The sequence below is a fragment of the Rasamsonia emersonii genome (assembly GCF_000968595.1).
Source record: "Rasamsonia emersonii CBS 393.64 chromosome Unknown ctg1118621760054, whole genome shotgun sequence".
Classification (NCBI taxonomy): domain Eukaryota; kingdom Fungi; phylum Ascomycota; class Eurotiomycetes; order Eurotiales; family Trichocomaceae; genus Rasamsonia; species Rasamsonia emersonii.
This window is the reverse complement of record NW_013563233.1, coordinates 1-21,135: the sequence shown is the minus strand read 5'-3', so window position 1 is coordinate 21,135 and position 21,135 is coordinate 1. Positions and strand designations below refer to the sequence as shown.

Genomic DNA, 21,135 nt, shown 5'->3' with positions numbered 1-21,135 from the left:
TTCGGTTGAGTTTGTCCGTCTACACAAAACATGGATTTGATTGAAGGTCTATTATGCTACCTGATCTGATCCGACGGAGCTATGCAATGCAATATCGTCGCCAATGAAGAACACAACACAGGTAGATTATAGTCTCTTCATCTTGATTGCATGATTCTCCCTTTTTTTTTTCTTTTTCGTCCTCTATAATCTACTCTAGACGCAGCGGGCAGCAAGCTTATTAATCGATTCGTCGTGTCATGACGACGGAAGACTCCAGAATCATGCCTTTTTGGCTTTGCCATCTAGCTGCTGGGAAGGTGCCGCACGTTTCTCGTAGAGACGCCGTTCTATATATTTCAGAGCTTCGTCGATGAAACTGCACCATTTCTGTCAGTCCAGTCGGCAGAAACCAAAGACGACCGTCGTAGCACTTACATGACTGGCGTGCTGATCGCTAGGACTGCCCGCCATTCGTTCCAATTCAACGGCAGAATCGAAAACAATCCCTGCAAGAACGGGATGTACAGGATGGCGAAATGCAGCGTCATCGACAAAATAATCGCATACACGAGCATCACGTTGTTCCACAACGGGAAGCTCAGCAGTGACTCGCTCGACGAGAGCGCGTTCATCGCATTGAACATCTCAATCACCACAAGAATGGACAGAGACACCGTCGAGGCCGATTTGGACATCTCGTTGGTGAACATCTCGCATCCGATTTCAGGAAACTCCGTAGAGCACTTGTGGAAGTGAGACTAGTAAAATGTCAGCGCGAGTTCTCAAGTCTAAGACCTTCATGACTCACCAGCTGCCAGTATGAAATTTGAGGACCCTCCGGGTTGAACAGGAACCACCACGCATATCCAAAAACCGTTGCCAACCCAACATACGTCCCAATGACCAAGTACCGGAAAAAGAGCCAGCTCCCCACCAGGGCCTCGTCGCGTTTCCGCGGAGGCCGCCGCATCACGTCATGGTCAGGAGGGTTGAAGGACAGTGCCGTAGCCGGCAAGCCATCTGTAACGAGGTTCACCCAGAGTAGCTGCACGGGAATTAACGCTTCGGGCAGTCCCAAGGCCGCCGTCAAGAAAATCGACACCACTTCACCAATGTTCGAAGAGATCAGGTACCGAATGAACTGCTGCGTGTTGCTGTAGATCGACCGGCCTTCTTCGACGGCGGACTCGATCGTAGCAAAGTTGTCGTCGGCGAGCACCATATCCGCCGCAAGCTTGGCCACATCGGTTCCAGTCCCCATGGCCACACCAATGTCCGCTTTCTTCAGGGCCGGGGCGTCGTTGACTCCATCCCCAGTCATGGCAACAACATGGCCCACCGACTGAAGCAGGTCAACCAGCCTCGACTTGTGTGCCGGCTCCGTTCGAGAGAACAGGGACGCGGTCTTGACCGCCTCGAGCTGCTCGCTCTCCGTCAGACTGTCAAACTCTCGACCGGTGAAACTCTTGCCCTGAAGATCCTCATCCGGACCAAAGACCCCGATCTGCCGACAGATGGACTCGGCGGTGTTGCGGTTGTCTCCCGTGATGACAATCACCCGAATGCCGGCTTCGCGGCATTTGCGAATAGAACCGGCAACTTCCGGGCGAGGAGGGTCGAGCATCCCGACGAGGCCGATCAGAGTCATGCCCCGTTCGAGCTGGGCGTACTCCTCCGACGTCTGGGCCGTGCGCAGCAGAGGGTTGGCCGCGATGTCGTTGACGCTGGCGACCGCGATCACACGAAGGCCTCGGTTGCCGTATTCGACCACCTCTTCGGAGATCAAGTCGATATGGGTTTTAGTCAGAGGCACGCGTGGTCCATCCGAACCCAGGAGCACATGTGAGCAGCGCTCCAGAATCGACTCCGGGGCGCCTTTGACGAGAAGCTTTTGTTCCTTCCCCTCACCGACCAGGACCGACATGCTTTTCCGGTCCCGCGAGAATTCATACGTCGCCTTCAACGGCAGGCGGGATTCGTAGTGCTTGCTGGCCGCATGGAGCCTTTCTGACGGGTGAAGGCTTCTCAGACGCTGGTTGAGAGCAGGATCTTCCGTTCCAATCTTCTCCACGAGGACCCGTAAGGCGCCTTCCGTAGGCTCACCGATACATGAGTAAGATCCGGTCTTTGCATCGTAGGACAAGGTCGCTTCATTGCAAAGGGCGAGGACTTCAGTCATCTGCCTGACAGTTGAGGACGAAAAGGCAAGGTTCTCCAAGACTTTGCCCTTCTGCTTCAACCGGCCCTCCGGAGCGAAGGTGGTGCCCTCAACGTCGATTTCCTCCAGCCCGTGTCCGGAGCTGTCCAGATAGACAATCTTTTCCACGCTCATTTGATTGGTGGTCAGAGTTCCTGTCTTATCAGAACAGATGACGCTGCAGCTTCCAAGGGTTTCGACGGAGGGCAGAGACCGGACGACGGCGTTTTTTGCCGCCATCTTGCGGGTTCCAAGGGCCAAGCAAGTGGTGATGACGACGGCCAGGCCTTCGGGGATGGCGGCCACACCCAGAGACACGGCGATCTTGAGATAGTAGACGGCGCCTTTTACCCACCCGCCATGAGCCGGATCGTTGAAGTGTTCGATGTTGATCAGCCAGACGAGGACGCAAATAACCGTGATCACCTTGGCGAGCATGTCACCGAAATCATTCAGTTTCTGCTTGAGAGGCGTGGGCTCCGAAATCTGGGACGTAATGCTCTCATGGATCCCTCCGATCGCGGTCGAGGCACCAGTCAGGACGACAATGGCCGTAGCGTGACCGGCCACGACGGTGGTTCCCGAGAAGAGCATGTTGGTCTGGTCCTGCTTGACGGCCTGGCGGTCTTTGACAACCCGGGTGTCCTTGCTCACGCTTTCACTCTCGCCGGTCAAGATGGCCTGGTCGACACGGAAGCTGTTGCTCTGGATGGAGAGCAGTCTGCAGTCCGCCGGAACGCGATCACCCACGGCCACACTGATGATATCACCCGGAACCAGTTCCTCCGCCTTGATTCGTTGTAGCGTACCGTTGCGAATCACCTTGGCCTCGTTGGCCGAATATTCCTGGAGGGCGGCGATTGCCTTCTCCGCCCTGCTTTCCTGGGACACGCCGACGATGGCATTGAGGATCAGGATGGTCAAGATCTAATTTGCATGCCGTAACATTAGCAGTTGATCCAAATGACAAGGAGACAAGACACACGTACCACTATCGGGTCGACAAAGGCAGTCCAGTCATCAGCGCCCTCAAACAGCGCCAGCACAAAAGATACTGCGGCAGACGCAAGGAGGATCAAGACCAATTGGTCCTGGAATTGCTCGAGCACGAGCTTCCATAGCGGCGTGGACTCCTCTTCCGCAAGAGCTGGTTGCGTAAAGGCCAGGTCAGCACCGATCAATTCATCATCCCATCACCCAAGCAGAGGACAGCTTACCATTTGGCCCGTACTTTTGTCTCGCCTGCAGGACCTGGTCCTGCGACAGCCCTGCTTCCTCGGTGACCTGGAAATGCCGCAGCACCTCCGCGGACGAGCAAGCAAACGACTGCTCCATGGTAGCGCAGAAAGGCAGAGGGCTGGTGTAGCAAGAGAAGAACAAAGGCCGCCTCTACCCGCGGTGACGGAGGGCCATCGGCAGGGCCGGGGTATTTGTTTAGCTCTCGGGGCGGACCAATTGTGAGCGGAACAGTCTAGAAGCCGACACGCTGCAGCGACACGACAAGCAGCAGCTTGAGAAGAGTGCAGGGCTGTCTTGGATTGCTATCAGTGCGCGGGGCGTGCTCCAGGACGAGGCGAACGAGAGCAAAGGAAACGAAGGGCACGCCCCACAGGACGCTGAAGCTGGATGTTCAACGTGTTCTTTTCAGCAGCGGGAATAATCTGGGACGAAGCCGCCGCCGAGGATCCCCTGTCCGCCACGCTGCGGCGATCTCATTAACTAATTCATATTATGCTTGCAGGAACCTTAGGATCGCAGGCCATCCACTGAAGCTCGTTTCCTGGTGGATGGCCGGTCATGTGAGGCGACGCCTGCAGATCCAGCCACCGCTCTTTGCTGCTGCGGACGGCGACTCCGGCGCTGCTCCCTGCAAGACCGCGAGCACTGACGACGAAGTCATGAAGCATATGCAGGCGGTCGATCCGTGATTTGTTTCTGATGCTTCTCAGTCCATGCACTCCGCAGTCCAGAACGGGATCTTGCTGGACTCCCGAGAATTACCTGCAGACTGTACGCTTAGGATCCAATGCAAGACTCGTGTATTCTTGAAGAATGAAAGCGTGGCTCGAGTTTAACAGTACGTATGGCGTTGGAAGACTCCAAGCTAAGCTTCTCCTCTAGTACTAGCACGGTTCAGGTCCTCAACGCATTGTCCACCATGTAGGGACCGTATTAAGCGCGCGTTGACAGTCACTGGCGTAGATCATCCACAGTATCAGGATGATTCACTTGTTTTTTGGACACAGTCATACCATATACTCCGTAACGCCCATTTAGCAGCAGTGTCTACTTCTCTGGCAATTTCGTTGTAATTAGCAGTTTTCTGGGTTGTCAATGCCAGATCTTCGAATTTTGCCCTTTTTGGCATGACCAGATAGGGGTCAAAGAAAATTTTGACGGTCTCGCACGACTCGATGGTGACCGCTACATGGTCCATCACAGGGCATTGCCCAACGCTGGCATCATCCAGCTTGCTCCAACAGGGCGATATCGCAATGCTGGCCCAGGAATTGATTAATCCAGCAGTTGATGCTCCGTACTCTATACGCAGATCTCCCGTGAGTCCTCAAGTGCCTGTGGGTACGGAGCACCGAGTATACTCCGTACTCCGGAGTAGGTTACCTCTCCTCCTTTTCACATTACTGGGGTATCTTGGTAGAGATAAGTATCTCCCACGCGCTCTGATAATTGTAGAATGCAAAATGAGACGACATGCGGAGGATCTTGGGCATTGTTGGGTTTGTAGAGAACTGGCTGGCTGCTATATATGGGAGCCCACACAGAAACGGCGACTTGTTGGGCACACCAAGACGGAGAGAAGCCATGTTAGTCAGGACCAAAGGACCGCGAGGGTAAATCAGAGGAAGCGCGAAAACAAATAGAACACAATAAAGCGGTCGTTGAGTCGCCCATCAGCAAACGGCGGACAAGGCAGGCCAAATACCCCAAAGCCGCCCGCGCGCTTGGACTCGCTAAGAGGCTAACTTAAGGCTGGCCGTCACGCAGGCAGCGCTTCATCACTCAACAACAGCCTGAGGATCGCATCAGTCGCTCTGCTGCTTTTCTTCTCCGACTCATCTCTGCTCCTCTGCTCCCAACGCCTCTGCCCCTCCATCAGCCCATCCTCCTGTCCAACCCCTCCGGTTTCTTCGACCACGGCTACTACCCTTTCCCATCCAAACATTCACAATGAGTTCTGAGGTATGTACTGTACTGCCATGACCCCTCCTATGTTGTACGGCACCGTTCCGCAGCCACGCTCTGCGTGTCGCTCCTCCCACGCTGTCGCAAAACAACCATGGCTGTCATGGCACTCTTGCTGACTCTTCTCTGGCCTTTTAGCGCGAGAGGTAATCCTTCCATGCTGTTTATCCCTGACCCTCGACCATCGCTGCTCACATGCTTCAAGCAAGGTTTTCCTCGCGAGGCTCTGCGAGCAGGCCGAGCGCTACGATGGTAAGCCTTGTGAGCAACGCGTAACGACTTGGGTGGCATACTGACCTGTCTTTCCTCTGCCAGAGATGGTCACATACATGAAGGTCAGTACTCCAATGCTGTGGATGCGCGATCTGGCTCCTGAGGATTCTGGGACTGACTCGTTTTCTAGGAAGTTGCCAACGTACGTGGCCCCTCCCTCTCTCGGCCTCATCTCGATCCCCATTCCCTGTGTGTATGCCCCCAAACACTGAATTAACACTGGCTTAGTTGAATGGTGAACTCTCGGTGGACGAGCGCAACCTCCTGTCTGTTGCCTACAAGAACGTGGTCGGCACCCGCCGTGCCTCCTGGCGCATTATCTCCTCGATCGAGCAGAAGGAGGAGTCCAAGGGCTCGGAGAAGCACGTCCAGATCATCCGTGAATACCGTGGGAAGATCGAGAATGAGCTGGAGAAGGTCTGCCAGGATGTCCTGGAAGTCCTGGACAACTCTCTCATCCCCAAGGCCGACAATGGCGAGTCCAAAGTCTTCTACTACAAGATGTATGGGACGGGTCGATTCTTTTTCTTGCTTCCGATACTAACTGCCTCCACAGGAAGGGTGACTACCACCGTTACCTCGCTGAGTTCGCCTCGGGCAACAAGCGCAAGGTCGCTGCTACTGCTGCTCATGAAGCGTACAAGGTGCGTAACCCTCTCCCCACAACAATTACTGTTATGTTATCCCTGGCTAACGCGGTAATTTGTTCCTATCAGAATGCTACCGACGTCGCCCAGACCGACCTTACCCCTACTCACCCCATCCGCCTTGGTCTCGCCCTGAACTTCTCCGTGTTCTACTACGAGATCCTGAACTCCCCCGACCGCGCATGCCATCTGGCCAAGCAGGCATTCGATGACGCTATTGCTGAGCTCGACTCCCTCTCCGAAGAGTCGTACCGCGACAGCACTCTCATCATGCAGCTGCTGCGTGACAACCTCACTCTCTGGACTTCCTCCGACGGCGGTGAGCCTGAGGCTCCCGAGGCCAAGGAGGACAAGCCAGCCGAGGGTGAGGCCGCTGCTCCCGCCGAGGAGAAGACTGAGGAGGCTGCTGCCCCGACTGAGTCGTAAATTGGCCGGTGGTCATCAATCGCCAAAAAGGCCATGCGGTCGCGCTTTTTCGTCTTTTCTTCTCTTTTATTTCTTCCTGGAGATTCATTATGAAAGCCTGTTTATTGAACCATGTGATTGTTTGAACCGGCAGATGTTTTCCATTGTCGGGCCTGTAGTTGGATGGCGGAGTTCGATATTGGAGAGCGAAAACCAGGGCTGGTGCAGGATTGCTGCTTTGAAACTCTTATTTCCCTCTTGCTACTCTCTTTTCCTCATTGCTTGAACTCTCTTTTAATTCTGCCAGAGGCACAATTAGCTTTTTGGTGGCTTGCGATCTCCGAACCAGATGCACGTGTGAAGTTAGGATCATATTCCTCGTCTTGTGCTGGTCCCAAGGTGATTGCTACAAGTAGGAGATATGCAAACTTTGAGGTTAAAGAAAGAAGACCGGAGGGGGAAAGGAGTACTGATATCGTTCTAGCACTAGCATTGTCTTTGTCATAGCTTTTGTCGTTCTAAACTACTCAGTCTTTAGTCTCAACACCCCTCCTGCTGTCCCCTCCTCTATCCCCGGGCGACTGTTATGTGTTCCTTATGTTCAATCTCGGTGAGGCTTATTTCTGCCGGAGTAGCAGGGTCGACTCCCTGCCCCACATCTTAAAATATCAAGCAAACTGTTAGTTACTCATCGTGGAATGTCGACCAGATTGCGCAGGCCATTGCAGGGCTCGGCATTCCCTATAATTCTATTGTAGGTCTCCGTTAGGTTGAACGGATGGAATGTTTACGTGAACGACTTCGCTGGACAGCAGTCATCACGGTAGCAATCAGCAAGAAAAATCAAGCGTCATTCTGGGAATAGATCTAGTGCCCAGGCGGGTATAAATAAAATCAACAAACAATACGCGAAACCGTCGGACGAGTCACGACCTTGCACCAGAAGAAGTACGGAAAGGGGAAAGAAGGAACGCGTCGGGTGCTTCAAAGACAGAACAGAAGAGGAAACAGCGACTTAAAATACTTCACACGAGATTCCCTCCCGCCTTCCTCGTGTTGTCTTTCTCATCTTACCTTCTTCTCGCATAGCTTCGTCTAGACGAAAGAGAGGCCTTGGCTTGATATCTCTCGAAAATAGTCGAATCGCCTACTTTTGTGGCAGAGCCTCTGGGAGATCAACGGAAGCTTGTAGGGCAGTACTACAGCTCTCGACGGAGCTGGCTCAGAGGCAAGGCTTTTCAGGCAACCTGGCTTCTCAATCCAGAGCATAGTCTTCGATGACGACTCGACGTGATGTGTTGTCATTGTTTGTTTGCTAGCTCCACTAACTAGTCTTTGAAAGAGAGGAGTATTTGGAAACTTGTCGGGGTTTGTAGAGCCATACAGTAATAGTGGATAGGAGTGAACAGCGCAGTGTCCTCCACGACCAAAAACCATCTTACGGAGAACCTTCTATATTGTCATTACCATGATCTTCCTCGCGATTCTGACGTGTATGCACATGCAGTGTGACTTCATCTAGTTTTTCTTTTTCTGAATTTTGAGACAACCAGCCAGCCAGCCAGCCAGTCAAATTGAAACAGAAACAGAAAATGAAAATGAAATTGAATATTTATTATAGTTATCCTAGCTTAAATTAGCATTGGTTCGGAGCTCCCCTTTCCGTTTGTGCAGGTGCATTAGGTTATGTATATACTTACTTACATGTGTCTATATATGCAAGATCCTCTCTCATTGATTACCAATCATCGTGGATGAATGTCATGAAAAGTGGATAGGATAGGTCAGTGCACACGCACACTTCGGCATTTGAAAAGAAAAGCACAGCGTAGTCCATAACTCCATAGATGTACATTACTTACCTAGTAGAACTTAATTCTTGCCTCTGCATGTGATGCAGCAGAAACTTTCGAAGAATGAAGGTTCGGGTGGTTGCATGAGTACGTACATGTACAGCATGTATGCACATATATACAGCTAGCCAATTGATTTGATTACATTTGCTTACCTATGTATATACTGTACTGTACCTACCTATTTGGCAATTGTTGATGATAATGAAGTTTTGCAAGACTCAGGCATTAGAGAATCAATATCGGTCGGTGAATGTATGATACATGATCTATCTGTATTCAACCTTGTTCGATGACATTTATCCCACCAAGGGTCCAAACTTGCTTATATATGGCCTGGGGAAGACGAGACCCATGCAGGCCTATGTGGTGGTTGGAGAAGATGGTATGTGAGCAGTATCCACGGTAAGAAGATCATTGTATCCTACCTAGACTTTTTTACTCCTGTGAGTGCTTTTAATTCTGTTGAAACTTGGTATGTTCGTTTGTTTACACACAAAAACAGACAATAAAACAGATGATAGATTCTTCATCTGTCATTCAAATAATTGATTCGGTTGAGGGATTTTGAGGGGGAAAAGAAAGAAAGATGAATAAATGAACGAATGAATGAGTGAAATAAATGGATTCGCTATGTTTGATAACTGCATTTATCGCATGAACGACTGTATCCCAATATTACACCTTTTATATCACTGACGCTCGTAAAGTAAATAGGATGGGAGAATGGTAGAATGGTAGCCAGCCAGCCGACAACAGAGCCGATTTACACACGTCTTAGAATGTAAATAAGAAAAAAAAAGCGATTGAAGACAAATGAAGAAGGGAAGCGAAAAAAAAAATTTGAAATCAAGAAGTTGGGCACCCCCAACCTCCCAAAAGATGAATTAGCTCTCTGGCCCACACATAATATATGGATGGATATATGGAATTCTATGAGAGAGAACAGGAAAACATGGATACAGAAGACCAACGATGTGATGCCCATAAGACAAAAAGATTAGAAAATGAAGGACATAACGGACGACTTTTTGTAGGTAGGACAAGGAAGGATACAAAAACTCGACCAGCTGACTTCCATCTACATGAAATCATCATCGTCAAAGTCATCCTCGTCGTATGCGGCCGCTTCGAGCTTGGTGCTATCTCGTTGCAGAGATGCCTTCGTCTTGGCCGCCTTGGTCTTCTTGGTGCCCTTGTCCGCCGCACGCTCCTCGCGCATCTTCTCGTTGCTGAGCGTCGTCAGAACGCTCGCCACCTTCTTGACCTCAGCGCTGTTCAGGTCCTTGACCAGCTGTTTGCAAAATTCGGGTACCCAGAGCGAGTACTGCGGCTTCTTCGAGTTGGCCGTCAGCAGCGGGATCAACGTGTTGGTCAGCGTCGTGAACTGCTCCTTGTTAGTGGGCTTGAACAGCGGCATCGCCGAGAGATCAATCGCCTTGGTTGGATCCGAGGCGTCCCCGACCACGACGGCCTTGGCTGCCCCCCGATTCCGGTTCAGATCAAGGTCCCCAAAGAGATCTTCGGCGTGCTTGAGGTCCGCCTCCTTCTCCGTCCGACGTAACCGTGCCTTCCGCTCGTACTCGTCCTCCTCTTCGCTGCTCTCCTCCCCCGCTTCCTGCGCGCGCCGCCTCCGATCTTGCTTGTGCTCCTCTATCCGCTGAGTCCGGCTCTTCTTCTTTGCGGCAGCCTCGGCCTCAGCCTTTGCCTTGGCGGCAGCTGCCTGGGCGGCCTTTTCCCTCTCGGCCTCGGAGTCTTCCGCAGCATCCCATGAGTCGAGAACCTACCATGATAGACATACATTAGTATGATGCTCTCGCAGGGAGATAGGATGTCTGCGATACAGCGAGGGTGCAAGGGAAAGACTTACTTCCTCCTCCTCTTCGTCGTCGAACTTGCGTCGCGGGGCAATTGGAGGAGGTGAGGAAGGAGAGCTTTCTTCCTCGTCATCTATTCAATATCGGGAGATCAGCAATCTGTCTTTTTTAAAAGCCGTACAGGAAACACTCTGTGCGATCGATCCGTGGCACAGGGGACAGGATAATACACACCCCACTTTGAAGGCGCCATGGCGGGACGGAACGGACGAGCCTATCTGTCTCGAGAGTTCGAAATCGAAAGGATGGCCGTTAGACTGGCGGGCAACAAGTGCCACGATCGAGGCGTGTCTGGGCCTGGGGAGAGACTCAGGACAGGAAAGAAGGGGAATTTTTTGTGCGCAAGGAGACACAGTGAAATATCGCAGCCTCAGCGGGCACAGCCGGCGGGCAGAAATAAGGCATGCCGCCCTCTGAGTGGCGGATGGAGGGGCATAGTCACGTGACTCTGGTCAGCCCAGCTTCGCTGGCCCCAAAAGACCAGGAAGAAGGCCGAGGCTGAAACAGGGCCTAAGAATGAGGCCTGAGATCATGGATGCCCAAAATCCTACGTCATCTCGACCGGGGTGCGGTCGCCCTACAACGTGTCGAAATCATACCTGATCAGTGATGCCTCTTCCCTCCAGGATCGACCAGTGGCACTGCGCCAAAAAGAGAAGGCGGGGAAGAAATCCGAAAAGGGCAGAGATCGAGTCTGGGGATGCTGACAGGGAATTTAAGGCATTATTGATCAATTTCATTTCTGTTTAGTCGTTTTATTGGAGCAAAGCCACTTCCTATTTACTATCTTACGACCATGGATGCCGACGACATAGTCTGAGATAGAGTGGCATGATATTTTTCACCATCTGCGTTGTCCTATTGTTCATATGCATCATCCCTGATCGTATCTTCGTGTCCAATGGTAATTAATAAAATTAAAGGAAGAGGACGAAATTAAGTGGTTTCCTATCTTGGGTCCACCTCTTGCTCCTGGGGCAATGACCCCTGCCGTATTCGCCCTTTTCTTATTATAAATTGCCCTGTCCTGGGAGGAAAATCACAGGTTCACAGCGTTGCGGAAGTTGCTGCCCGCATAGACAGCCTTGTCGCCCAGCTCCTCTTCGATACGGAGGATCTGGTTGAGCTTGGCCAGACGCTCAGAGCGAGCAGGAGCACCGGTCTTAATCTGTCCGGATCGCAGACCAACCGCAATGTCGGCAATCGTGACGTCCTCGGTCTCTCCAGAACGGTGAGAGACCATGACACCCCAGTTGGCGGCGTACGAGTCCTTAGCCGCCTGGATGGCCTCGGTCAGGGTACCGATCTGGTTGACCTTCAGGAGCAGAGCGTTGCAAGACTTGAGCTCGACAGCCTTCTTGATGCGCTGGGGGTTGGTCACGGTCAAGTCGTCACTGGTGCCCCAGTCAGCGAAAAAAAAAAGTGCTCCGAACAGGTGTAACATCCAATTCAGCTACTTACCCGACAATCTGGAAGTTAGAGGTCTTGAAGAAGTAGCTCCAGGCCTCCCAGTCATCCTCAGCGAACGGGTCCTCAATGCTGACGATAGGGTACTTGCTGGCAAGGTTCTTGTACAGATCGGCTAGCTGCTCGTAAGTGAGCCACTTGGAGGGGTCACTGTCAGGGTTCTTGAAGTCAAGGTCGTATTTCTTGACGTCGGGCTTGTAGAACTCGCTAGAGGCAACGTCCAGGGCAATGTGAATCTTGCCAGTGTAGCCAGCCTGGTCGATGGCCTCGGTGATCAAGTCCAGGGCCTCCTCAGGAGTCTGAATGTCGGGGGCAACACCACCCTCATCACCGACGTTACCAGCCGACTGGCCGTACTTCTTCTTGGCAAGGGCCTTAAGCTTCTGGTAGACCTCAGCACCCTGACGGAGACCCTCAGAGAAAGTGGGAGCGGTGCTTTCCAAAAATTAGTCTACCCGTCAATCAATCAATGATCCACATCCTCTGTCTTGACTTACTCAGGGACGATCATGAACTCCTGGAAAGCGAGGCGGCCACCAGCGTGGGAACCACCGTTGAGCACGTTCTGGAAGGGAACAGGCAGGACATAGGGCTTCTTGGTTCCGGCAAGATCGGAGACGTGGGCATAGAGGGGAACGCCCTTCTCGGCCGCACCAGCCTTGGCGATAGCCAAGCTGACACCGAGGATGGCATTGGCACCCAGGTTGGTCTTGTTGGCCGTTCCATCCAGCTTGATGAGGAATTCATCGACCTTGCTCTGGTCCTTGACGTCAATGTTCTCCTTGATGATGGCCGGTCCAATGATCTCGTTGACGTTCTGAACGGCCTTCAGGACACCTACAGTACAACGCTGGTCAGTGTGGATTTCTTATGGATACCATCCTCATATCTTCCTAGACTCACCCTTTCCACCCCACTTGGACTTGTCTCCATCACGCAGCTCGTGAGCCTCGTGCTGGCCTGTCAGGTTCATCCGTCAGCATATGTCAAGGAAGCATGTCCTCGAGGTTGACGAACCAGTCGAGGCACCCGAAGGAACGATGGCACGGTGCAGACCGGTCTCGGTGACAACGTCCACCTCGACGGTGGGGTTGCCTCGAGAGTCGTACACAGAACGAGCGTGGATCTTGGTAATAGCCATTCTGACAGGATTCTTGGTACCAAGTCAGTGAACTGGAAAGGAAGAAGAGATTGTGTCCTGGGAATTTTGGAATAGAAACAGAAAGAAGATGATGCGGTAATATTGTGATGATATAGGGAAAAAAGCTGTTGGCGAGACCGACTAAAAGCGCGGGAGCTTCACCGACGACCCAAAAAGAGAGGTCACTGAAACACGCAACGTGACGCGACCGATACCGTCAATTGATCAACCAGAATGATTGCCTGGTGGCTTTTTTCTGGACTGATTATATAACTTTTGGCCAATCCATACGACCCAGTATGATCTGGCCGTCTTGTGTGTGTTTGTTTTTGTACAGGGAGGGGTTCATACGGGTAGGTGGGATGGCGGGGTAATGATCTCAAGAGCGGGCTGTAATATACAAATCGTGCACTTACTTTATATAATCAGCAGTTAGAAGGACCGGGGCTGAATATGGAAGAGCAATGAGTATCCAAGTAGCAGAATGGCATGAAAATACAATGACTTAAGACAAGTACATCTATACCTCGGGGCAGAGGAGTCCCGCCTCTATATAGCAAGCTCCTCGGAAAATACAAACACCCACACACCCCCCATGCGACACCCAAGGTACCGCTCTTCCCCGAATGTACCCAGGTCGACGATGTTGACGCTGAGTTCATTGTGGGGCAAGAGGCCTCCTCGGATGCTTTCCAGGAATCTGTCTGGCAGCGATGAAGCACTTGGGCCGTGTCAGATGTCTTCGTCCAGCGAAATCTCCCGCATTTCCATCGGAGAGATGCGGAGGAGCGCAGTTGATGCCTGTTTCTGCCTTGGCCGTAGGGCATCAATGCTGGTATCATGTTTGCACCTTTTGTTTTATTGGTCACATGACATGAGTGAGCATCGATATGTTACATAATCAGAACTGGCGGGATGAAGTCATGTGACCGGCAGGCACCCTTCACCATCGTCAGCGGAGGAACAGAGTCCAGTCAGCGGTCCGAACCAGCGGGAGCTTGCAGGAAGCTCCCTTTGACAGCCATACCCAACCTCCGTCGCCATCCTCGACCATCTCTCTCGCCAGGGTTTGAAATTCCTTCCGATCTCCTATCCTATTCTCTCCTCCTAATCGATCTCTACTTCATCGCTTCTGTCTGTCCTCATTCCCCTCCCTCATCATGAACGGTAACATTGACCCCGAGAGGGCGCAAGCCCTCGAGGATTACAAGAAGAGCCTGCTGGAGTTGCGAGAGTGGGAGGCAAAGTTAAAATCGTTGCGCATGGGAATCAGAGACCTCCAGAAAGAATATGATGTGACGGAGGAGAACATCAAGGCTCTTCAGAGTGTCGGCCAGATCATTGGGGAGGTATTGAAGCAGCTCGATGAGGAACGATGTGAGTCTCGACCTTACCTGCGGTGCTAGCGCCTGAGACGAATGGCAAGCTAATGCGAGTAGTCATTGTCAAAGCATCTTCTGGCCCCAGATATGTCGTTGGGTGTCGCTCTAAGGTCGATAAGTCGAAATTGAAGCAAGGCACTCGTGTCGCCCTTGACATGACGACGCTCACGATCATGCGGATGTTACCTCGTGAGGTTGACCCCTTGGTGTACAACATGTCTCTGGAAGATCCGGGTCAGGTTAGCTTTGCTGGTATCGGTGGCCTGAATGAGCAGATCAGAGAACTACGAGAGGTGATCGAGCTGCCGCTGAAGAATCCGGAGCTCTTCCAGCGGGTCGGCATCAAACCCCCGAAGGGAGTGTTGCTTTATGGGCCTCCTGGTACAGGAAAAACACTTCTCGCAAGAGCTGTAGCCAGCTCGTTGGAAACGAACTTCCTGAAGGGTAGGAGTGGCTTTACAGAGTGCTACAGATCGTCACGTTACTAATGATGCTTCTAGTGGTGTCGTCCGCTATCGTCGACAAATATATCGGTGAATCAGCACGATTAATACGAGAGATGTTCGGATATGCAAAAGAGCACGAGCCCTGTATCATCTTCATGGACGAGATTGACGCTATCGGAGGGCGACGATTCTCAGAGGGAACTTCCGCTGACCGCGAAATCCAAAGAACATTGATGGAATTGCTCAACCAGCTGGACGGGTTCGACTATCTCGGAAAGACAAAGATCATCATGGCCACGAATCGACCGGACACACTCGACCCCGCGCTCCTTCGTGCCGGTCGACTGGACCGTAAGATCGAGATTCCGCTGCCGAACGAAGTGGGCCGGCTGGAGATTCTGAAGATCCACGCCAGCACTGTGAGGACAGAGGGAGAGATAGATTTTGAAAGCCTTGTCAAGATGAGTGACGGCCTCAACGGAGCTGACCTGCGGAATGTTGTGACTGAAGCGTATGTCTCTTGCCCTGTTTTCCCAAAGTTGATCCCATTACTAAAGCTTTCTGTTTTAGGGGATTTTTCGCCATCAAGGATGAGCGGGATGCGATCAATCAAGATGACTTTAATAAGGCTGTTCGCAAAGTTGCGGAAGCAAAGAAGCTGGAGGGCAAGCTGGAGTACCAGAAACTGTGATTGTCATGACATGTTTTGCCACTTTATTTATGAATGAATCCCTTGGTCGGATTTGATCTGCTTTATGTAAATTACATAGACAGCTTGGGGAGTAATTGACTGTCGGGAAACGTGCTGGGACTTGTTTAATGTAGCTGAAGGCAATGGTCGCTTAGCCAACGCGAGTCGCGGCGCTTACCGACCACGTAACCAGATCTCTCTAGCCCCCAGACCATCTGTAACCAACAAAAGGGTTCACATCTGCCTGCCCGTGTATATGAGCGGTTCTTTTGCACAACATTGTCTTTCATGCCATAGAAGTTAATAGCTCCGCATTCCTGCGCACCAGCCAAGCGCGCCCCGAGAGCTCTCCGCGGCGAAACAGACAAGCTCCAATGTCTGCACCGCGGCGACACAGTACATGCCTGAGCCCACAGATTCATTAACCAACAAATATCGGGGCCCCTTTTTTTAATTTCCCGTGCTGCTTGCGTTTGGAAAGGAAGCTAGAATCTGGAAAATTCGCCTGGAGTGTGGGAAATCTTGTGCGGCTGGTTAGTAGCTCCATTTGGTGGCACTTCGGAGGTTTGAACTGCGCGCTCTCTTCCCTCTACCTTCTCAAACAAATGGTTCATGAAACTGACCTTTTCTTTGAATGGACATAGACTTTATTCTCCTTCCTTTCCGGCCGCACGATTACGCTTAGAATTTGTCGCGAATATCTGGCGCGCTTCTTGCAATCGCAAACAGAGGAACTTGGAACGCGGTCTTACGGGCATTGGATAGAATAGGATCTCTCGACAAGCTGAGAGCGCTTATAACCGATCCCCATCCTCTCCTGAACCGGGAGTGAGGAAAAGGGGGAGCACAGCGGCCATGTCATTTCAGCCTCCTCAGAATATCCCTTCCTTTTCCTCCTCCCAACGACCCCTCGAAGATAGCTACTGGCGCCCTTCTGCTGCAAAAAATAATGGTGGTCTCGGGGGATACGGGCTCTCCAAGTCCCAAAGTAGTGGTGTCGGCAGCGGCGCGAGGAGACTAAGTACCTTCTTCGGCCGTGGTCGTGACCTTCCGATGTACAAGGATAAACCCTACTTTGCGCCGCGGCGCACGGCCCCTAAACGAGTGCAGAGGCAGGTCCTCTATGTGATTGCTGGTCTATTCCTAATCGCATTTGTATGGGTGTGGTTTGCTAGCCGGGAAGATGTACGAAATGTCAGGTCGAGCACCGCGACAGGCGAGGAGTTATGGAACTGGGTACAAAGTCTGGACTCGGAGGCCGAGAAGACCAAGAAACCAAAGCGAATTGATTGGGAAGCCAGGAGAGAAAAAGTCAAAGACGTGTTTGTGGTCAGTTGGGACGGATATGCGAAGCATGCTTGGGGTAGGTAACCAGACAAGGTACGGCATGCCTGTTAGATTCTGACTGATTGATGGATAGGTTACGACGAGTATCGGCCCATCTCAAAGAAAGGCCGCCATATGATCGAAGACGGCATGGGCTGGATCATTGTCGATGCACTGGATACGATGATGATCATGAATCTGACTTCGCGAGTCCAAGACGCCCGTGACTGGATACACAATTCGCTACGGTATAATCAAGACCACGACGTCAGCACCTTCGAGACGACCATTCGCATGCTTGGTGGGCTACTCTCTGCGCATTATCTGTCTACCACATACCCGCAGTTGGCGCCGATCAGCGATGATGATGTTGGATCCCCCGGCGAGGACCTCTACATTGAAAAGGCAACTGATCTAGCAGACCGACTGCTCGGTGCGTTTGAATCCCGTTCTGGGGTTCCCTACGCAAGTGTGAACTTGAATACATCGGTTGGAATTCCATCACACGCGGATGGCGGTGCCTCGTCGACGGCGGAAGCTACGTCGGTGCAGCTGGAGTTCAAGTACCTCGCCAAACTGACCGGGGAGGCAGAATACTGGGAGGCAGTGGAAAAAGTGATGAAGGTCGTTGATGACCAAGAGAGGGAAGACGGCTTACTTCCGATTTTCATCTATGCGGATACGGGCCAATTCCGTGGAGAGAACATCCGACTGGGTAGCAGGGGTGATTCTTACTATGGTATGTTGCTTTCTTTCCCCCCTTTTCGTTGCGATTTGTTACTAAATCCTTTTTCCCGCAGAATACCTCATTAAACAGTACTTGCAGACCTCCAAGCAGGAGCCGATATACAAGGAGATGTGGGATGAAGCCTTGATGGGCATTTGCAAGCACCTAATCACCTACACCAAGCACGCGAACTTGACGGTGCTGGCCGAAAGACCTGATGGACTCCATCGAGCACTGCTCCCCAAAATGGACCACCTTGTCTGTTTCCTGCCAGGGACGATTGCACTGGGCGCGACTGGCGGGTTGCCGTTGTCCGTGGCGAAGAAGTCGCCGGACTGGGGCCCACGGCAGGACGAGGAGATTCTGCTGGCGAAGGAGTTGATGAAGACGTGCTGGGCCACATACCTGGCGACCGCCACGGGTCTCGCGCCGGAGATTACGTATTTCGAGGTCGACGATCCGCCGCGGATGATGGCCGATGTATATCCGGACTCTGCCCTCATCAAGGGGGACAAGGACCAACCGAGCAAGTACAAGCAGAAGGACCTCGATCTGATTTCGCAGCCTCTGGATGCAGCTGACGACGAGACGCCCTCGTGGAAAAAGGACATCAATATCCACGCACAGGATGTGCACAATCTGCAGCGCCCGGAGACGGCAGAATCGCTGTTCTACATGTACCGCATCACAGGCGACGAGATGTACCGGAACTGGGGGTGGGAGATGTTCAAATCGTTCGTGAAACACACCGCCGTCGTGGAGACGGACGAGCCTTCACCTCACGAGGCCAAAGACGACAACGACGACGAGAGCAAGAAACCACGCTCCCGAATCGTGGGCTTCACCTCCCTTTCCAACGCCAACATCGTCCCGCCCGTCACGAGGGACAACATGGAGAGTTTCTGGCTAGCCGAGACGCTGAAGTACTTCTACCTGCTCTTCTCCGACCGCGACTTCATCCCGCTGGAGGAGACCGTCTTCAACACAGAAGCTCATCCGCTACCGCGGTTCAAGCCGAGCGGTGATCTGAAGACCCGGTGGGAGAGGAAACCCCGGCAGAAGAAGAATCTGCAGACTGAGTCTGAGTAGTAGATGGGTGTGTCTCGAAGCGAGGCGAGGCGAGTTTGGCAACAGCATAGCATAGCATGGCATGGCATAGCATAGCGTAGCATAGCATGGCTGGCTGGCTGCAAGGGATTCCGATTGCAATGATTGGATTGGATTGGGATTTTTTTTCCCTCCTCCATTCCACGTTGCCTTTCTTGACTTTAGCTTTTTTTTTCTGTATATATACATATATAATATAATGTACCGAGCGAAATCCATTCTTAATCAACTTCTGGTTTTTCTCCTTAACTACTGACATCTGGCGTTGCAATCATTCCTATGTTGATGTAAATAGGTTATGAAGAGAAGGACTCCTGATAGGAGGTCATTGAGTTGTCGTTGTCTGATAAGTTTGAATGCTTGATATATAATAGATAGATGGATAGGTAGGTATAGGCCGTTATTCAGAAAATGGCAGCAACATAGCACAGCATCGTGACTACGATGAGGGGTACACAAATACATATCATATCTGTAACAGAGAGATTCTCTTCCGTCTTGGGTAGGCATATAGTTAGACTGTGATATAGCCACTGCACCAGCAACAGCAGTGAAGGCCGAGAAAAGACAATGTCCTCAGTATAAATATATTATATAAACCGGCAGATCTACTGCCTGTTTCGCTCAATCGCCGCATCGATCAGCTTCTTGTACCCCCGAACTGCCTCCTCAATCTGCCACACAGGCAGCCCCTCGTGGTCGCCGTGCGCGACAAGATATTGCCCGGCCCGTACAGATACCGTCGAACACGACCATGCCGGCTTCCACCAGACCCCTCGTGAAGGTGCAGGTGGAACGCATCGGTCGCATAGTTCACCGTCGTGACGTTGAACCCGTCCACGTCGGTGTCAAAGTCCACAGGCGGATATCCCGTCCCGTTGTTGATGAATTCCACGGTCACATCCTCGTTACCGCCCGTGCTATCATGCACCGCCTTGAGGATGATCTCCTTGATCAGGTCCACATCTCCAACCGCCAGACGCATGATGGCCTCGGCGTACGCAGACGCAGGCACCACGTTGGGCGCCACGCCCCCTACCACATGCCCAATGTTCAGCGTTGTCTTGCCAAACTTCTCGCTCGAAGGGAGACCGCCATCCTCCACGGGAATATCCTCCAGTTGATCGAGCCTCGCCAACGCAGGCAGGATGGCAGACACGGCGCTACGGCCGAGCCAGGGGTACCCCGAATGGGCGGCCTGGCCCTTGGCAGTGACTTTGAACACCAACGCTCCCTTGTGGCCCGACACCAGGGCCAGGTCGGTGGGCTCACCAAAGATCACGGTGTGGAATGTCGGCGGGGACGTGTTGAGGGGCGATTGCGAAAAATACTTCATCCCCGTTCCGCTTCTTTCCTCCCCGACGACAAAGAGAAGGCCCAGGGATGCGTCCGGGTCCTTCTCCAGGTACTCGAGGACGGCAAAGACCTGGGCAGCAACACTGGCTTTGGCATCCACGGAGCCACGACCGGAGATCAGGATATCCTCTCGTCGAACTTTACCAGCAGAAGCAGAGCCGGTAGGTAAGTCCAGAGAGTACGGAATAAACGGGGGAACGGTGTCGATGTGACTCGTCAGGAGGATCTTCGGAGGACCATTCGAAGCGGGATAGGCGTAGATGTTGAAGCGTGGTTTACTCTCATTATTGCTTCCAGTCTCCTCAATCACCTGCTTCTCGACCTTGAAATCTCGCTCCTGCAGGAATTGGATGATAAAGTCCCCGACATCGGCCTCGTTCTCGGAGATCGACTCGATCTTGACGATATCCCGATGGAACGAAAGTAACGGGGACTGGTCAATGATGCGATTCAAATCGTGCTTGTCTGCAAACGAGCCTGCATCCTCACTTGTCGCTTGCAATGGCTGCTGTTGCTGTAGCTGCTGTGGTTGACTATGTGGAGATGCGGGGTGCGGAGATTTCCCCAAGACGCTGGCGGCGGTGACGGTGGTGGTGCCGGCCAGGAGGAGGAGAGATGATACGACGGAGGGGACTTTCATGGTAAGCGGGAATAGGAGGACAATTGATTGACTCTTTTGTGCTCACTCCTCCTCCTCCTCTCCCAGCAATTGGGGTCATAAAAAAAAGACAATAATGGACCTGGAGAGAGAAGGCGGATGTTGAGATCCCGGCCTGATTTGACGCAACCGAAGGCCGTCTCCACTCTGTCACATGATTTCGCTCTTGTCAGTGCTAATCAGAAGACAAAGATCCATCGAGATCATCATGTTACTCTCATGCACAGTCGAGGCAGACTCTACAAGCGCTTAAGGCTATCAAAATGTATTTTCCAGGTACATTGGAAGAAATTTCCGTCAGCGGAATTCCATCTAGATAACATCACACAAACCATCATCGGTGAACAACATAGTTTTATCTCATCACACATGCTTTTGTACAGACCGTGCCCATCG

At 52.2% G+C, this 21,135-nt stretch overlaps 8 protein-coding genes across 8 annotated transcripts; 3 read left to right on the top strand and 5 right to left on the bottom strand.

Moving 5' to 3' along the window:
• Positions 1–261: 261 nt before the first annotated feature.
• T310_3160 (Calcium-transporting ATPase) lies at positions 262–3,514 on the bottom strand (the record flags this gene model as incomplete). The annotated part of the gene is made up of 5 exons (XM_013473964.1): positions 262–358; positions 418–740; positions 791–3,106; positions 3,169–3,326; positions 3,397–3,514. The coding sequence occupies 5 exons, from the start codon at positions 3,512–3,514 to the stop codon at positions 262–264; spliced, it is 3,012 nt and encodes a 1,003-aa protein (XP_013329418.1).
• A 1,963-nt stretch (positions 3,515–5,477) lies between these two features.
• Positions 5,478–6,729, top strand: T310_3159 (Multifunctional chaperone; the record flags this gene model as incomplete). The annotated part of the gene is made up of 6 exons (XM_013473963.1): positions 5,478–5,529; positions 5,589–5,635; positions 5,787–5,798; positions 5,885–6,159; positions 6,213–6,300; positions 6,373–6,729. 6 exons carry the CDS (start codon positions 5,478–5,480, stop codon positions 6,727–6,729), a joined length of 831 nt encoding a protein of 276 aa, XP_013329417.1.
• Positions 6,730–6,983: 254 nt separating this feature from the next.
• T310_3158 (uncharacterized protein) lies at positions 6,984–8,145 on the bottom strand (the record flags this gene model as incomplete). The annotated part of the gene is made up of 3 exons (XM_013473962.1): positions 6,984–7,177; positions 7,783–7,803; positions 7,860–8,145. 3 exons carry the CDS (start codon positions 8,143–8,145, stop codon positions 6,984–6,986), a joined length of 501 nt encoding a protein of 166 aa, XP_013329416.1.
• Positions 8,146–9,642: 1,497 nt separating this feature from the next.
• T310_3157 (Eukaryotic translation initiation factor 3 subunit J) lies at positions 9,643–10,631 on the bottom strand (the record flags this gene model as incomplete). The annotated part of the gene is made up of 3 exons (XM_013473961.1): positions 9,643–10,308; positions 10,363–10,511; positions 10,613–10,631. 3 exons carry the CDS (start codon positions 10,629–10,631, stop codon positions 9,643–9,645), a joined length of 834 nt encoding a protein of 277 aa, XP_013329415.1.
• Positions 10,632–11,477: 846 nt separating this feature from the next.
• On the bottom strand, positions 11,478–13,046 carry T310_3156 (Phosphopyruvate hydratase; the record flags this gene model as incomplete). Its single annotated transcript, XM_013473960.1, has 5 exons — positions 11,478–11,832; positions 11,900–12,340; positions 12,403–12,742; positions 12,809–12,865; positions 12,923–13,046. 5 exons carry the CDS (start codon positions 13,044–13,046, stop codon positions 11,478–11,480), a joined length of 1,317 nt encoding a protein of 438 aa, XP_013329414.1.
• Positions 13,047–14,206: 1,160 nt separating this feature from the next.
• T310_3155 (Proteasome endopeptidase complex) lies at positions 14,207–15,565 on the top strand (the record flags this gene model as incomplete). Its single annotated transcript, XM_013473959.1, has 4 exons — positions 14,207–14,423; positions 14,453–14,872; positions 14,929–15,385; positions 15,445–15,565. The coding sequence occupies 4 exons, from the start codon at positions 14,207–14,209 to the stop codon at positions 15,563–15,565; spliced, it is 1,215 nt and encodes a 404-aa protein (XP_013329413.1).
• An 855-nt stretch (positions 15,566–16,420) lies between these two features.
• On the top strand, positions 16,421–18,707 carry T310_3154 (Mannosyl-oligosaccharide 1,2-alpha-mannosidase; the record flags this gene model as incomplete). Its single annotated transcript, XM_013473958.1, has 3 exons — positions 16,421–16,928; positions 16,986–17,630; positions 17,692–18,707. The coding sequence occupies 3 exons, from the start codon at positions 16,421–16,423 to the stop codon at positions 18,705–18,707; spliced, it is 2,169 nt and encodes a 722-aa protein (XP_013329412.1).
• Positions 18,708–19,365: 658 nt separating this feature from the next.
• Positions 19,366–20,721, bottom strand: T310_3153 (carboxypeptidase precursor; the record flags this gene model as incomplete). The annotated part of the gene is made up of 1 exon (XM_013473957.1): positions 19,366–20,721. One exon carries the CDS (start codon positions 20,719–20,721, stop codon positions 19,366–19,368), a length of 1,356 nt encoding a protein of 451 aa, XP_013329411.1.
• Between the last annotated feature and the right edge of the window lie 414 nt (positions 20,722–21,135).